Source organism: Ixodes scapularis, unplaced genomic scaffold, assembly GCF_016920785.2.
Source record: "Ixodes scapularis isolate PalLabHiFi unplaced genomic scaffold, ASM1692078v2 PGA_scaffold6__148_contigs__length_123643588, whole genome shotgun sequence".
Lineage (NCBI taxonomy): Eukaryota > Metazoa > Arthropoda > Arachnida > Ixodida > Ixodidae > Ixodes > Ixodes scapularis.
The window spans coordinates 41,687,257-41,705,549 of record NW_024609881.1 but is presented as its reverse complement, the minus strand read 5'-3'; the positions used below and the strand labels follow the sequence as shown (position 1 = coordinate 41,705,549).

The following is an 18,293-nucleotide window of genomic DNA, read 5'->3' as shown; positions in this document are numbered from 1 at the left end:
GCTCAAGGTAGATAAAATAAATGTGCGGCGCTTTGCAACACAGCTGTGCGCGCGTGCTCAGCTAAGGAGACAGCACCTCATTTACTTTGTTGAATGTAAAACGTTTTTCTACAGCAGCCTCCTCAGATCGAAAAAAACAAGAAGTAGGCAGTGAATAGCCCTGACGAACGCCGCGGAAGCTGTAATGTGCACCTCAAGGCTTGTTTTTGAAGATGGTAAATTATTTTATCTTAAAAAGCGACTTCGTGGCGTTGTTATTGTTTTTTTTTTTTTTTTTTTTTTTTAGCGAGATCTCACAAAAACGTTTTACGTGTTTTTTTAAAGAAATAAACCGAGTTTAATGGGCACAGATGCGTACGCCCCTGAATAAATGTATGTTATGAGTTGAAAGATCCGTACTCGTCTTTGTTCTTGTCCTCTTTGTGTTTATTGTTTCTGTGTTTTTTAACATAGCGACTCCATGCTTTAACATAGCGTGTCGTCTGCTTGCATCCTGAAAGCTTCGTCACAAGAGAGCGACCACCAGGGGGCGCCACTAAAACATTAAGTCGACAATAGAGAGCTATGGTCTGGGGCGATCGCCTCCCCTTACCCCTCTATTCCCCTAGCCCCTCTTTGGACGCTCCTTGAGAGGGCTGGTGGGATGAATTCCCCCCCCCCCCCCCCTCCCCGTACCCCTGTTTCGACGCTCCTGTCCAAACCGACATTCCGACCGTATTGCGGATTCATGTGTATTTTACTCCGTATACGTGTGCCGGAACACGTATACAGAGCGAAATTATACGTCTTAGTTTTGACGACCATACAAAAAAAAAACATGGGCGTATTCAGAACATAGGCGAAGGAGGGAGAGGATACGTAGCTCCCCGGATGCTAACAAATGTACGTCGCGGCCACGGGTGTAATGCGGCCGCTACTAGTGCCTCCGCTCTCGAGAAAATAGCGCGTCGTGTGCTCCGCGACGTGGCGACATCGGCAACGTCGATCGGTTGGAAGCGTGAAATCTCCGTGCAGATTGAGCGCAACGACATCGTCGCGAGGCGGCAAGAGTACCTTCACTATGGTGCCTGGAACGCGTCTCCGACTGGTGTGTTTACCGCGTCCAAAAAAGTGGTTCCTCGATTTCCACCTGATGACGTCATATTAGTGTCATGCTGGCGCCGTTCGCGACCCTGGCGGCGTCCCAACAGCAGAGGTGTATATGGCAGACGCCTGTTCTGCTCTAGGTCGCTCTCCGCAGTGTCAGTCCACGGAAGGTACGGCAGCCGGAAGCTGGGACGCCTGGGACTCCGTGACGACAGCGATACTTGCGTTCGCTCGTGCTTTTCGCCAGCATTTCTACGCCCAACCGCCTGGATCGCGACAGGCGACAGCTGCACTCCGGTTTCTGTGACGTCATTTGTTGCCACTTGGGACCACTTTTGATGTATGGGCGGGATAGGACGCTAAACACACCAGTCAGAGGCGCGATCCAGGCACCATACCTTCAGTATTGAGACTGAGAAGGGTGACGAAATAGTTTCCGCTTCCTGTTGTCGGACTAAAATGGTGACGTCAGAGCACGCCCTGACAAAAAAATATCTACGAGTTTCAATCAAGTTTTTAGTGTATTGTTATAGAGTATATTAGAGTAAATTGAGACATTGATAAAATGAATAATTTTTGTAAGGGCGATTGTAACTTTGTCTCACGATTCCATTGAATTGCGGAGGTCAGTACATCGGCCAGACTGGAAAAAGCCTGAATGTTCGTCTTAGGGAGCACCATTTAGAAGTTACCAAGGCATCATCGGACTCAATCCACCCAATAGATGGGTATGCTTGTGCATGCCCGTACTCAAACTTGGAAAACACCACTGTGCTCGATTCACACAGAGATAAGCGAGGGCGCGAAATGATTCAACCGTTTAAGATTTAAGAGCCTTCTTTGGCGTGATCATCAAAGGGGCTGGAGTTCCTCGCTTCAGAAATATCATAAAAAAGCTTGTTTTGGTCAAATATTCATTCCGCCTTCCTTTTCTTTCTTTTCTTCTTTCTCCTTTTTTTCAGGGGTTAATTTACTTCCTTTCCTTTCTACTTCCTTTCCCTCTTTTCAGGGGCTAAATTCCATAATTTTTCCTACCATTATAATTTGGTATTTTTAAAATATGTGAGTAATACAATTTATTTTAAATGTGAGTATTTTCTTTCTTTTTCTTTCAATTCTTTGGAGTCCAAAGTCGTAGCGTCATGGGCATCTCCTAAATGTTCGTTGCTGATTGAAAGAAATGTGTGTGTCTGTGTTCGTCCTTCACGTGTTTTATTCTTTCTGTGAATTCTTCACAGCATTGCAACGCCCGTGATCGTTCAGTTTACCCGTCTGCCCTGCAAGGCGTGGCCTACCAAATCGTCTCATATTTTCTCTTCGGCCAGTCGTTCAGCTGTACCCGTTTTTGGACTTTACGAAATTGCACTGCATTAAGACATGCTGCCCTCTACTCCTTTTACCCCGACGCAGAGACTGGAGTGGGAACTACGTGCCCACCGGACCAATCGGCCACAAAGAGTGAGTTACTTTCATCACCTGTCCCGATTCTCTGCGCATGGGTCTGATCAAGTAGCGGAAGACTGATCCAACGATGACGTAGCTTCCACCGCAGTCTCAGCTTAGGGGTGAATGGAATGCTAGCGAGTTTTAGTAGATCGTTTGTTGGTCGTCTGGGTCGCCGCCCGCCGTAGGCCCTGGCAAGTTTGTTGGTTCTATTTTTTTTACTAAAAGAAAACTACAATTTGTCATTTTAAAAGAAGAAACCGACCTGTGCAATACACTTTTGACGAAAAGTTCAGATGGCTACGTGCAGGCGTGGATTTTTACGGTCCAGTTTAGATCGAGCCTGGTGACTTGAGTCACCCTATAGATAACCCATAGCTCCCAGCATTAAGCGAATTTAACAATTTTCGTCACATCGCTAATTATTCAACGAAATATGGATCAGAATATTCTTTAACAAACTTCTAAGAAACGCTCGGCGGTTATTTATTGTTTATGATCGTGGTGCTGGTGAGGTAGGCTCTAATCCCACAGGCGACGTGGATTTGGCTGACGTCTCGTGGCACGGTGACACATCGCAGTGAAAAGGCAGAGTGCTTTCGAAGGAAAGAAGGTGTAAAAGAGTCCGCTTTTTCTTTGGAAAGTTCCATAACAAAATTTTTGTTTTGGTCTCTAATATTGTGTTTTGGTTTTCCTTTTACAATTTTTGCGACATGCGGTGTATGGAACTCAATTTCAAAATCGTTTCACGGTCCTTCTAAGGAGTGAGTTTATAGGCGGAGAGTTTGCTATTTCAGAGGTTGGTTATTGCAGTTTGTTTAATGTGAGAAAAAAAATGGATACCTGATAATGACTCTACAATGTGGTAATCTCGCTGGCAACGGGTATTTGAACTCGAAGCAAATTGAATGTATTTCTCATTGATGAGGACAATGACATGAATTATATGGTTGTGACCTTCCAGCCTATTAAGTGCATATTTTAGGGGGGAATCATAAGTTATTCAAGAAGACCGTACACGTCAAATGAGTCGCATTTCATGTCCGCAACGCAAGAGTGAGTTACATTTATTGTCATTCAAATATGCATGGCTACGGTAAGGAACGGGTAGCTTCGAGAGGGGAGGTTGCCTAATAGACGGCGGTGCCGACGGGGTGGTGCACGAAGTGTCCACCTCGGCTCTGGTGGACGGAACTGTACGTGAGAGCCGGTCACCACTGGAGCTTGGCACACTTCGGACTGGTGGTAGGTGCTGCGGGTAGAAAAACGATTTTGTGTTATTCTCAAAAGCGAAAGGAGCGTGCAATGAGAATGACACTCCTAAGCCATTTGAGCTAAAATGTCAGAGTACGGCCGTGACAATATTATTTTCATAATCTTGTAGACCTGCCTATTCTCACCAATATTATTGACTACAATATTTTTAACTGTTTAAAAGGACCATGAAGGCAATTTTTTTTTTTTAAAGAAGGTTTTTTCGGAAGCATTGGGGTCCTGGCATGCCAAACAATTTTATCTAGAACGTTGTGACTCTTATTTCTGTACCTGCAAATAAATTTGCGAAACCGAAACAAACATTCAGATTTCTTCCCTTTTTCGCCTCTGGAAAGAGAAGTGACGTCAGGGAGCACTGTCGGCATCGGTAGGATTTAGTGCACACTCTGTGGTTCCTTATACACGGTATGAAACCTATTAATTTCCAGCTACAACTTCAAAAGATTATCCAACGTTCAAATAAACTTTTTTCATCACATCTCACCACCGAAATCGAAACCAAGAGCGCGTCTATCGTTTGAACCAATCGCCAGACGAGGAGCCCGTTGTCGTCGTGCTTTGACCACGCACTTTAGTTCACCTTTCTGCCGCCGCCTCGGTGGAGTCTCAGGCATTGTTCCCGGCGCTGTTATTACCGCGCCTGTTTGCTCGATTGGTGCGGCACCCAAACTTCTGTTTGGGCTAGAACTTGGTCAACAGTATCTGAGACGTGCCTGACACCCATTTCAATCGTCGAATAAAACTTCTAAACTGCCTTCATGGTCCCTTTACCATATATTGAATTTTTTGTCAACACGATGTCAGAAGGTGAGATGTAAACAATATATGCTTTGAAGTTTGAGCTCAACTGAGATTTCAGTCCGAATGCTCGCACTGGTGACTGCCCACTAACTTGAGAAACGTTCTAATTATAAATTGTTTTGTATATGTTCAGAACATGAACCACGCCTGAAATTCAAGATCACAAGCAGAACACGTGATGAATGATAGAGGGAGAGAATTGCTGCTGCCGTTACGTTGAATCTTGAAGAAATGCGTCAGCATTTCTTCCAGTTGTTGTATACAGGGTGTTTATTAAGCTACACAAATTTGTTATCAAAAAACTGCGAAAACTACACTTATGCGGTTTGTGCAGGTGAGTTTATACAGTCAGGCAGACATAGTATATGGGGATAATCATAACGATCCGTAGAATAATTAAATAAGGAATAATTAACTTTTAATTAGTGAAAATAGTCATATGGTTTCAATTAAACACATGTTCAGCGTCATTCAAAAATACTAAATTAATCATGTTTAGAAATATATTGAGCGCCTGGGAAGCGTAGTAATGCGCTAAATGTGCCGCTCGTGCAGCAGGTACAAGGCTGGGGCTATAAGAGACGGAAAAAATCTCGCGGTCGAGTGGTAACTTTAGTGTACTACTGAGCTTCCCAGTGCTCAAACTCTTTCTGAAAATTACTGATTTAGTGGTTTAGATCACGCTCAGCAAGTTTTGACTAGTCTAAGATTAGTTAAAACCTTAATTAACAAACTTTCCTTCATTAGCCGGCCGACTGTTACGATTAACCCCTTATGCTATATCCCCCTCGACGTATAACTCACCTGCAAAGCCCGCAAAGGAAAGCTTTCATTGCGTTTTTTCAACAAAAAATGTAAATATTAAAAAAAAAAAAAAAAAAAAAACAGTAACACATTTGCCGCCCGCACTGTGTGGCACCGAAAATGGTGATGGGGGACATCGCCGGTGATCGTCCGTTGCTAGGTGTTACGTGGAGCTGTAGTCCCATCCCATGGCGACGTTGCGAACTTTGAATAGGTGTTTTCCAACTAGTTCAAGATCAACGCATGCGTTAGGGCCACTTAGATCAACGCATTAAAAAGCTTTCAGAAAAAAAAAAAAGTGTCAAAGTGTACGCAAGCTGGTGTATGTTGATCATGATATTAAAATCCTGAGACTGGGAAGGAAAATTAAAAGAAAACGTGTAAGACACAGAAATAAGGGGACAGACAAGCGTCTGACTTGTTTTTCACCGAGATTTGAACGCGGATCGCTGGAGACCGATGTTTGTCTGTCCCCTTATTTCTGTGTCTCCTTACACTTTTCCTTTCAATTTTCTTTTTCAGACTCAGGATTTTAATATCATGATCAACTTTTGAAACGAAGGTCCAAGTTTGAACTTATGCGGGTGTGATTATCCCAAGGTGTCAAGTAGTCTTTTTGCTTTCCCGGAAGCACACTGAACTCACCCGAAGAAGGGTGAGTTCCCTTAAACAAGAATGACGCTGAGCCAAGAGGATCTTCAGGGGGTTCGAGGCTTGGGTAAAGGTGCCCCACTGACACACGCGGTCGCCTGTACCCGACTCTCAGATTTGCTTCCCCGATAGGAGTAAGAAATGGAACGTACGAATGCAAAATGGGAATAAACCCAACTAAAGCAGTTCTTTTACGCATCACAAAAAAAGGGGCGGCACTCTGTTGGTCGAAAGACGTTTTAGCGAACGCCGACTTTTCATCGAAAGAAACTTTCACGAATGGCCGGCCGCCGCGAAGCGGCGATTACGGGTCGGCCCTGTGGGTTACATCAAATACCATATAGACGCTTTACACACGCGCCAGATTGAGCCGCCATAGCCGCCCTTCTCTTGTCTTACCGAGATGCCGAGCCACTGAAGCGGGCGTTGACGGGTCTTCACTAGGGCCTATGCTGGGCACAAGAACACAGTAGCATCTAAAATGGCAATAACCTGTCCTGCTGTGGTAATGATGAAGTGAAGCGAACGGAATAAGAGGGAACAAAAACTGAAGGTCAGTTATGGCGGCGCCCATGCACAGCTGCTGTAAAGCGTCTATAGGGCAACATTGGCAACGCCCGCGGAGCGCGGGTCAAAAGTGATCGCAGCGCCACTGGCGAGCTCGTAGCCTCCGCTAGCGGACGAGTTTTCGGCAAAGCATTGGTTTTGCCTATTTTCGTGCGAGGTGATCAATTGAAAAAATTGTCGCTGGTATTCGCTGCTTTGAATGTCAAAAAACAGGTGCCGGCTCACGAGTGAAGGCCAACTCGATTCGCGTGCGAAAGGCGTTGCACCTTTCAGGGTGAAATCCAGGGCTATTCTGAAGAAGACATTCTGTCAGAACTTCGGTAAGCCTTGCTAAACACGAATGTAGCTACGTAGGCGCATTTGAGGGGCAAACAAATGCACGATCTGGGCAGAGAGCAGACGAACTTGCATTCCGTATATGCTCTGCTTGCGGAGCTGAGTATCGCATAGTGTTTCCAGGGCGGCCATGATGTATCCAAGCTACAATGCGGGAAGCGATCGTCGGTTTTGCAGGAAACGCGGAGGCGCGGCTGTTGTGACCTTGAGTGTGTTTGCTGCGGCGTGCGCACCAGAGAAAATAAAGTGCAGCGACACGCCGAGCATCAGTAGCCGTCCCGTGATTTGTCTTCTCTTTTCCACTATGCCAGTGGTGGCCAGAGTCCTTTGGAGTTAGAGTCGCAGAAAAAAACTTCAAATGTTCAAAAAGCCGCAGGAAAAAAAAGGAGGGCGAGTACTTCTTCTAACAAGAAACGATGCGGAGGGAACAGTCCTGTCCAAAGGGGACAAGTACTGTTGTCGACTGTGTTAAATATGAGATGTAGACCTTAGATGGTTTCCTAATCGGTTTATTCCGATGGAGCCTCTGATTGAGCCTGGCGCTAAGTTCCTAGCCTGGCGTTTTTCTGCTCGTGCCCCGCGGCTCTCGAGCGCTCGGTGCGAGCGCAACCGATGGTCACGAGCCGATGGGCGCCAGATTGCCAGCCGCTACATAAGAGCCCCTCCAACTAGTCGTGGCTCGCGTAGCGTTGCAGTTGTCGTCGCGCTCGAGTGCCCCTCCGGGGGCACTCGAGCGCGACGCAGACGCAGGCCCTTGTGCCTGCGTCTGCGTCGCGCGCAGGCACAAGGGCCTGCGTCTGCCGTCGAAGAAGCTGACGCTGGTTCGAGAGGAAGCACCGCCGGCCTGCTATTGTCTCGATGGGGTGATGCGTCTAGCCAAGTTCGAGTATCTTTACAGGGAGATGGCGCCCGTGGTGGAGTTAGGCTCTGGTCAATCTTGAGGTCCCACACAGGAAACGGAGTCTCCGCTTTTTGTTGAGTGTTGGCCGTTGTCTGTCTCTGACATATGTGGTTGGTATGCCGGCGCACCCAACTTTCATCTATGTTCACCATCCCTGAACGGAGGCCCATGTAACGTTTAATTAAGCCAGGAACCCAGCCTTTGCCGCGTGGAAACTTCTTAGTTCAGACTGACTGTCCCTCGCTCTGTTCCCGTCCGTCAGTGACGCTTTCCGCGCTGGGCGGCTCTTCAGAAAGTACAGTTTTTAATCTTTCCAGAGCTGGTGGAAATTCCCTGCCATAAAGCAACCATGCTGGCGTTTTTCCCGTTGCAACGTGAATGGTAGTGTGCTGTTTGAACAAAAACCTGGCCAGCACACAATTCAGGTCTTCCATTCCCTTCTTCCCGAGTGAAAGTTTTAGCTCCTGTACCATGCGCTCCGCCTGGCCATTAGCCGCGGGATGGTACGGTGCACTAGATACAGCGATGATCCCGTTGTTTCGGTAAAATATTTTCATCTCCTCGGAAACTACCACCGCGACATTATCCGACACAATCTTCCTTGGTAGACCAAACGTTGCAAAAATGGTTCGTAGTTCTTTAATGATGGCGGCAGACGTCATGTTGCGGACCACGCGCACTTCCAGCCACTTGGTGAACGCGTCCACCACAACCAGAAAAACATGACCCTCGACAGGACCTGCAAAGCCCAGGTGAACAGTGTCCCACGGCTCGGTTCGCCTATTCCACACAGGTATAGGTTTGTTCGCAGGTGACTTCCAGTGCTTCTGGCAGGTGCTACATGCAGCGACCTATGCTTCAATATCGGCGTCGATCCCGGGCGCTTAAACGTAGCTGCGAGCGCAAGATTTCATCGCGACAATGCCGCGATGTCGCGAGTAAATTAGAGCCATCGTCTCTCTTCTTAAGTTGTTAGGAATCACGACCCGTGTCCTCCAGCTTACGCATCCTCTGTGTGTCGACAACTCTGCCGCTTGACTTTTGTACGGCGAGTACTATGGTGACTGCTACCGATGAAGGGTGCCTTCTTGTACAGCCTGGTATACGTTACCAGGACGGCGTGACGTGCTGTCTCCCTGGCTACTTGGTCTGGGGAGAGCGGTGGGCGGGTCAAAGCCTCAAACATCAGGATGTCTCCTGGTACATCTAGCTTCTCCTCCGTGGGAAGTCGGCTAAGGGCGTCCGCATTCTGATGTCGGTTTCTTGGCCTGTACCTCAGGTCATATATATAAGCGGCCAATTTTACGCACCATCTGGTCATCCGGGGTGACAACACTTCTGGAATGGGCTTGTCAGCTCCTAGGATGCCAAGAAGTTGATGATCTGTGTAGGTTATGATGCTTCGCCCCGCGACATACGGATGAAAATGGCTTAGTCCATACACAATGGCTAGGCCCCCTCGGTCAATTTGTGAGTAGTTGCGCTCAGCGGTTCCCAGCGCAATCGGAGCTTCTCGGCCGTCGGAGTCCAACTGTGCTAGTACGGCACCCACGCCGTAAGGCGAAGCGTCGCAGGACAACAGCAGTATTTTTTTTTCGTCAAAGTGTGCCAGTACTGTATACTGCACCACCAGAGACTTCAACTTCTGGAAAGCCTCGCGGTAGTTTTTCCTTTACCGTCACTCTGTCTCCTGTTCCAGTAGGTGATAACGCTCTTTCGCAAATCGTTGCTCGATTCTGTAGAAATTACATTTGAAAACGAGCCTGTTGGTTAAGAGATACAAAACTTGAAAGAATAAAACAGAGAGGACGAGGGCGGGAACAGGACATCTTTCATTTTCCAACAACATAGGATGGCACAACGAAAAACCGCCCCCCAAGGGTCTCACCGTACTCAAAGAGGGAAAGCAGATACTTAGTTATAAAGAAAAGGGAATACACCAAATATAAAAGTTTAAAAAGCGCATCACTAATCTAGTTATCTCTGATTACTTAGAATTCGACCTTTGTCATTGTCAGTGATAATGCAGAATTATTCTTGTTTGCAGTCCAAAAGGAAAATGTACTATAAATATACGGGTTTAAAAAGCTGTAGCGTCACGAAGAGTCAATAATCTAGCCATCTCTGGTGTTAAGAATTCGACCTATGTCTTTGTCAATGATAATGAAGGTGCAGAAATGTTGTTTACAGTCCCCATGGCAAAGGATTACAATTTCTGGATTTACGATTGCATCCTCATTCCTCAGGTGTTTGTTGGCCCTTCCAGCAGAGGTCGGAGAAGCCAGTCCTCCCTTTCACCAGTGCTCACTCCAAGTCTGTTAGGCATGGCATAGTAAGGTCACTTTTCGAGTCCTCATTCTCCAAGTCGTGCACGCATTTCTCCAAAAATAGCCTCAAGTTGCAGCATCAGAGGTTAGAAAAAGCAGGCTTTCCTGCTGACCTCCTTCGTTCCACCCTTGGGAGGTTCATTATCAAACCAAAACGTCCGCAAGCTGTTTCAAAAAAGAAAGGTCGGTTCGCTGTGATTCCCTACATGCACAATTCCGCTCTCCGTTTAAGGTCTATCGCGTCGAAGTTCGACACGAGTGTGGTTTTTTCTTGTCGTATGCGCCTCAAACAGATATGCAAAAAGGTTAATGGGAGCTACAGTCCCCGAGGGTGCTATGTAAAACATGCCAAAAAGTTCGTAGAATGCGAAGAAAGAAAGGTTTATTCAATTCCACTAAGCTGTGCCAGTCAGTACATTGGACAGACTGGGAGATGCGCCAACCAATGACTCAGAGAACACAACTTGGAAGCATCAAAGGCTTCAAATGAGTCGTATCACCCCATTGTCGTTCACAGCCGCACATGCGATGACTGTACTCCTCATTTTTCTGATACTAAAATACTGGGCGGGCACAACAACAGATTTGGGAGAGAAATCATTGAATCATTTGCCATGGGGACTGTAAACAACAACATTTCTGCACCTTCATTATCACTGACAAAGACAGAGGTCGAATTCTTAACACCAGAGATGGCTAGATTATTGACTCTTCGTGACGCTACAGCTTTTTAAACTCTTATATTTATAGTACATTTTCCTTTTGGACTACAAATAAGAATAATTCTGCATTATCACTGACAATGACAAAGGTCGAATTCTAAGTAATCAGAGATAACTAGATTAGTGATGCGCTTTTTAAACTTTTATATTTAGTGTATTCCCTTTCGTTTATAACTAGTATCTCCTTTCCCTCTTTGAGTACGGTGAGACCCTTGGGGGGCGGTTTTTTCGTTGTGCCATTCTATGTTGTTGCCAAATGAAAGATGACCTGTTACCGTCCTCGTCCTCTCTGTTTTATTCTTTCAAGATTTGTATCAGATGAAATCTGTCATAAAACGCTAACAGTCCCAGAAACGAATTCAGCTCGTCTTGTTCCATGGCTCGGGCGCCTGTGCTACGCCTCAATCTTGTCCTGCGTGGGATGTATGCCGTCCTAATTGATAAGGTGGCCAAGCAATTTTACTTCAATCACCTTGGAGCGGCTCTTGGTTTCCTTTAGTATTAATCCTGCATCTTCTAGTCTCGTCAGTACTTGCTCGAGTCGATACTTATCTTCTTCCGCAGTCTCCCCACTGATGATAATGTAGTCTAGGAACGCACTGACTCCTGAGATGCTGGCTAATGTTGTGCCCACGACTTTCTGGAAGATTGCCGGAGCTGCCGCCCCTCTCGAGGGAAGTCTCTTCACTCGATATAGGCCCTCGATTGTGTTGATTGTCAGTACCTCGGTCGTGTCGCCTGTAACCCGTAGCTGTTGATAAGCCTACGCAAGTTATAGCGTCGAGAAGACTGTGCCACCCCAGAGGTTTGACAAGGCTCCAGTGGGTGTCGGCAGCGGATAAGTCACCGATCTCGTTGCATTGTTCACCGTGCTGCGGTAGTCCCCACAGAGCCACACCGAACCATCCGTCTTTCTAACCACTACCACGGGCGCGGCCCATGTTGAATGTCAGACCTGCTCCAGGATGCCCAGCTTTTGCAGTGCCATCAGTTCGCATTCCACGATACCATGCAGGGCGAAAGATACCTGGCGTGCCTTGAGGAATCTTGGCGTTGCTGACTCGTTGATTTCCAACTGGAAAGGTGGGCCGTTGTACCCTGGGATGTCGGACTTGAACACCGCTTTGTATGCACTGAGAGTCTTCTGTACTTCTTTGTCTGGTGAAAGATGGTGTATCCAGCTGACCTGGATTTTTAGCGCTGGAAACCAATTTCTGCCCATCAAGTTGCACCCTTTTCCACTTGTTACAACCAGCGGTAGAACGTCATCTTTGGACTTATGTCTCACGCGCACTTCAGCTGAACTCAGGAAATTCAAGCCTTCTCCGGTCCATGTTCGAAAGGTGACGTTCTCTTTCCGCAGGTACGGAGGTCTGATCGACCACACCTTCCGGTATGTGGCCTCACTGATTACCGTAAATGCTCCTCCTGAGTCTACCTCGAATTTTAGAAGCTTTCCCTGAACCTTGAGAGTCACCAGGTACTTGAGAACGAAACTGGTTGCATGTTGTGTGTTCAGCTCTTGCATGTCCCACCCGTAGCTTTTAACAGAAGCTCCACTTCGTGATTCTAGGGTGTCCTTTTCTGCGCTGCACTCCATGTGATTGGTTGAGTGACTTGTGCTAGACCTCATCTTGTTTATACAAGCTTTTTTTATGTGTCCTATAATTTTTTAACAGAAACGGCTCGCTACCCTGCTGAATGGGCAACAGTCTTGCCTGTGCCGTCCATGGCAGCGGTAACACCGTAGATCCGGTTGCGTTTGATCCCGATCCGAGGTCTTTTTTTTAGCCTGTGGTTGTGTGACCCTATGCAGTTCCGTCTTGGGAGTTTTAAGCTCCTGTTGCTGTTTTACTGCACTTTCCAGTCTTGTTGCCATGTCGTATGCTTGCTTGAACGTGAGCGTTTGCCCTGCGAAAAGCCGTTGCTGCAGACGCTCATCTTGCACACCGCACACCAAACGGTCTCCCAGCATTACATTCAGCGGCAGCATAGTTAAAGTTAACGGCAAAGGCGCGGCGGCCGCTCGTCCTTTAGCGCTAGTTCAAGTGGTCGATGCTGCGGCGCTAAGTTGTGGCCACCGAGAGAGGTGTCAGCACGCCGAAATTGCAGTTGGCGGCTAATTTCTTTAATTCCGCCGCATAGGTAGCGATCGACTCGCCTTGCTGTTGGTCGCGGCGTTGGAATTTGCTTCGGCTGAATAGTTCCGAAGGCCGTGGATCGTAATGTTGTTGGAGCATGGACATGATGCTTTCAAAGGTAACTTCGCCGGGATTCCTGGGGTCCGTTAGCGCTTGCACAGTCCCGTAGGTTTCCGCGCCACAAAGGGCCAGCAGCAGGGCTCTCTTCTTCCCGTGGTCCGTTATGTTGTTTGCCTGAAGAATTCCAATCGCTCCGCCCAGTGGGACCACCCTGTCCTTTGGAATTATTCGACCTTGCCTTGTGTCGTAGTCATCCTTGAACCGCTGTTGGAATTCTCGTCCGCCTTCGTCGCCAATGTTAAATATGATATGTAGACCTTAATGCTCATTCACACTGGAAGCGGATCCGCGTTCGCAAAGGCGTTGCGAACGCGGTTGTATAAAGATCCAATACTATTGCACGCGCACTCGATGACATCAAGTGCGCGTGCAATTGTACTGGATCTTTATACAACTTGTTCGCAACCGCTTTGCGAACGCGGATCCGCTTCCAGTGTGAATAAGCGGTTAGATGGTTGCCTAATCTGTTTATTCGGATGGAGCCTCCGATTGAGCACTGGCGCTGCATTCCTAGCCTGGAGTTTGTCTGCTCGAGGCCCGCGGCTCTCAAGCGCTCGGTGCGAGCGCAGCCGATGGTCACAAGCCGATAGGCGCTAGCTTGCCTGCCGCTACATAACAGACTGCTACAAATAACAATAGGCAGCTGAATGTCTCTTCAACCGCTCAGCAAATCTGAATGCATGGTTCGCGTGTCAGCCACTGCCCCTGACGTCCGTTACATAGGGATCGAAATTATTTCTAGAACAATAAAGGAAACAGGGTCACTGGAAAGATCAATGTGCCAAAAAGCAGTCCTGCTGTATGTACGCAGTGCAGTACCAGGCTGGCAAGACCGAGCTTTTTTTTAAATTCTAGAACTCTTTCGGTCCTGTAGACACAGGAAGAAAACGACGGCACGCTTACAAGGGAGCCGCGAGCCTCAGTTCTACCCTTGAAGAGGGCTCGCGAGTTGCAGTTTGCCCACCCCTGCTCTCTGCCCCCGGTATAACGTAGTGGCCGACGAAAACGTCGTCCCTTCGCAAGCTCTAGCTGCGTATTGTTGCCTGGGCAGAGTTTCCAGGAAGTACCTGTCGCGTGTCACTCTGCGGACGCCGCAGACGGATGCAACGCGATCACCTTTCGTGTCGTCTGCTTCGTAAACTTTGGAAACATAATTCGGATCATCGCTCGCGTTATAAAACAACGCTATTATACCGTACCCAGAGGCCACACATAATGTTCAATGGTCCAAGAGCCTTGCAGTTCCTTCCATTTTAGTGTAATATATATTTTTCAAACGCAAAGCGAGAAATATGCTTCGCCTGAAACTCGGTGCCTGCAAGGCCAATTTCACATATATAGGTTGGACCCATATCGGCGAACACGACTGCTTCTCCGCCAATATAAATTTGGGGGCGAAAAAAAAAATGAATGCGATACTCTTGCTTCGCATCAGTGCCTATCCAGATGCTCTACTAACTCTACCCCTTCCAGGTCAGTTTGCCGACCGGTGTCGTCTGCTACAGTTCTACGGTATGTTGGAATTTTCTTTTTATAGAACCGCTTTAATTTTTTCTTTCTCGTTTTTGCAATCTGTGATTTGATTGACTTTCAAAAACCGAAAAAACGTTTCCTTTTTGTATCCCGGCGAAAAAGCGAAAAATTCACTTGCGGCGAAGTCCGTTGAACAGCGTTAGGGGAGGTGAGGGGCAGAAAGAGAATAGTGGGGTCATAAAATTTTTGATAAAATAATGTTACAGTGACAGGGGTCACACGGCACTCTACGCTGAGGCGTTGTCATGGTGGTACAACCAACACTTTCTTAGAAATCCGAGCGTTTCTGCATCAGTGAGTTGTGCAAGCGTCGCGAAACATTCAGGTAAAACATGAAGGGCTTCACCAGGTGGAAAAAACTTGAGGTGAACAAGGCCTTAGTTTTGTCTATGTTCTTATCAGTTGGGGAGTTTGTGGGTCGCCCTGAACAAGGTTGGCGGTCCATCAATAATTCACCGGCCATAAAGCGAGAAAAACACTCGTAGATCGGCGATTTCTTCATTGCATCTTCTTTATAAGCTGTCTAAAACATTACAAGAATTTCCGCCGGTATTTTTCCTAAAGGAAAACAAGAATTCACGGCCGCACGCGGTTCTTTCAAATCACACATTGCAAGAAACGAGGGATGATCTTGAGGGGCTCGGGGAAATAATGCTCAACATGCCGCTGAAACTTTAGCAGACGACCTCGGTCGGCGAACTGGCTCGGAAGGGGTGAAACTAAGCGCTGCTAGCGGCGAAATGTGGTACTACGAACCGGCCCGATCGTCTTCCAGAAATTCATTCTGGCTACTTTTTGGCCCTTCTTCCTACATGGGAGAAGTATCGGGAACCCATTATTTGACACCCGTACAAATTAAAACGTTTATAGTCATCGACATCTTGAGAATCCCGAAGCCTTGTTATTTTGCGGCTTCTTGCATCGTGTTTTTTTATTCGGCAGTTTTAACAACTCATTATGTCATCCCAGTGGCATTGAAGCAGTAATCGAGGTGGTTGAAAATCGACCCACATTGCATTTTTCAAGTTTGGTAAATTGCTGCTTGCGCACCTCGTGCGTCTGTTTACCCCCCCCCCCCCCCCCCCCCCCCCCCCCCCTTCAAATGAGCAGACGCGCTTTTGTTTTCCCGCGGCCTGAACCCAACGACGGCGGTCGCTCTGCTACCTCGTCATCGCTTGCTCCCTGCGCATTTTCTGCGTTGCCTTTTTGTTGGCGTGCCCCTGCGTGCCTTCCGGTGCGCCAAAGGCGCATTTCGGACCACTTGCTCGGCGTATAGTCTCAGGCAGGCTTTGGTATCCCAAAGCTGTAGATTTTGGATCGTCAGAAATAATACATCCCCAATCTTGGTCATTTGTTTGCATATGTTGCTACTTTATAAATAATACAATTTCTAAACTTACTAATGAAATGGTGTAATCACCCGACTTGCAATAGACGCTGAAAAGTTAAAAAACGCCGGGTGCCGGTATAGTGTTTTGGAAAACATGGTTGGCTAATTATCACACTGATACGTCACTTGTGCATCTGAAGAGTGAGTTTAGCTTATTGTGCTTCAAACGTGGGTGATTATGGTAAAGAAAGGTTGATGTCGGCAGTGGAGGACTCCTAGTAGACGACGGTGCCGACTGGGCGGTGCACAAAGTGTCCGCCTCGGCTCTGGTGCACGGAACTGTGAGAGCCGGTCACCACTGGAGCGTGGTGCACCTCGGCCTGGTGATAAGTGCTGCGGGTGGGAGAGGCATTTAATTGTGTTAGTCTAAAGAACAAATCCGTCGTCGATGAGAAGACCACTTCTAGGTCATCAGCTTTAACATCAGATTCCAGCGAAGCGGTCAGTTTTGAAATATTATGAAAGCCCAACCGAATTCCACTTATATAAATACCCACCGACTTTTTTTTCGTTGCAAACATTGATTACCTGGTAGTAGATATCGCCATGCAAAAGGCGAGAAGTTAACATTTTATGCAATATTGCTTCACGCCGACTTAAGTTTCGATGAACCTGCGCATTTTAGCGCCTGTCCAGTAAATGTAATAAAGATTACGATGTATTATTTCTCAATGTACATAAGTCTTCAGTCTGGAAATAATGATCGCCAACAGAAAACGTACTGATAGAGCAGGAAATGGTCATAACGGAGGTCCAGGTACAAATTATGCCTGTGTAATACTCCCACGGGCACTGATTTTTAATCAGTCCTTGTCTTCTACGAAGATGGACCTGGCTTACCCGAAGAATGGGTCGTGCTTGGTGACGGTGGTTTTAGGGTGGACGAGCTTCTGCTGGCTGATGGTGTATCCGTGGGCGTGTGGTGGCACGTAGGCCACCTCGCGGTGGTGCTCCACCACCGGCTGACGCACCACCGTCGTGGCCACGGGGACATGAACTGCAGCAGCGTGGTAGGCGTATGGTGCCACGTAGCCGGCCTGGCAGCAGGTGGCCAGCACGATGAGGCAAGGCACGAGGGTGGCCTGGACGAGCATGATGGAACTGGTTTTAACCTAAGCTCTATAGGTACAAATACGCGGACACCATATTTGAGCTCATTGTATGGAGCCCACGCGCTCAGCGATCACCCGGGTATCATCCACCAAAACCAGCCACCCTTGGTGCGGAGTCTACGCTGTGGAAGCGCTGCGAAAAGCTTCGTTCAGCATGCCCTTAGCAGAAATGGAATTTACCTTGCCGTTACTGAATATTACCTACTCGGAAGAAGTTCTCGACAGGCTTGAAACGACATTGGAATGGCAAGACATGTTGCATATGAATTTGCATTGAATATTTAGTGTTACGTAGAAAAACGCTTGAGGACGCCATTTTAGAGCACTGAAAGAGAATAACCCCTTCAGCGGAAAGTGGGTATGGATGAGGAATAACGGGCTGTGAACTGTGGTACGACGCCAGTTTGTGATGGGCCTCGCGGACGCTACTTAACTTGTTTACCCAATTAACTATTTCGATTTGTAACCGTACCGCAAACGTTCTTCCGATCTCTCGTCAGGATACCTGCGAAACTCTTAGTGTGTTTGTAATAAAACGTGTTTAGAGTTTTCTGCGTTACAGATAAAATATCTTTTTTCGAACACTAAGTCTACTCACAAGGGTGTTCATGCTGTCTGTGGACGGAGATGCTTCGAATGACTTGCTGGAGTCAAGACTGTGCTACAGGCCAGTTACAGGAGTCTTTTTATAGGTGGCTGCGAGGAAACACTGAAATGTGCCGGAAACAAGTATCTTCGAAGAGCGCGAAATGTCGCGCCCATATTCTTATCGCGACATCGCAGAAAATACTGATCGCGTTATTCTGCGGCGACCTAGAGAGCGGTCAGCAACGGGGCATATTTTACCGGCAACACTTACGTTCGCTCACTACCGGAATGTCATCAGTGTGCGGGGCAGGATTCTTTGTCCGGAAGAGGTGACACGTGAAAGCCGCGGTCGGCGTGCCCTTGAAGGATGTGGTCGTTGCCTTTCCTGTGGAATGCTTTCTTTGTTTAGTGAAAACACCTTTGGTGTTTTGAATTTCAATACGGCACTGGGATTCAATTAGAGTTTTCTTTTTATGGCTTTTCTATCAACAAGCGT

General features: G+C 47.4%; 1 protein-coding gene across 1 annotated transcript; it reads right to left on the bottom strand.

The window, feature by feature from the left end:
- Nucleotides 1-9,021: 9,021 nt before the first annotated feature.
- Nucleotides 9,022-17,819, bottom strand: LOC115312305 (the record flags this gene model as incomplete). Its single annotated transcript, XM_029971179.3, has 4 exons — nt 17,808-17,819; nt 16,938-17,179; nt 16,314-16,430; nt 9,022-9,037 (listed from the first exon to the last, which is right to left on the bottom strand). Coding segments are annotated over exons 1-4 (387 nt in total), but the record flags the coding sequence as incomplete, so codon positions are not given.
- Nucleotides 17,820-18,293: the final 474 nt, after the last annotated feature.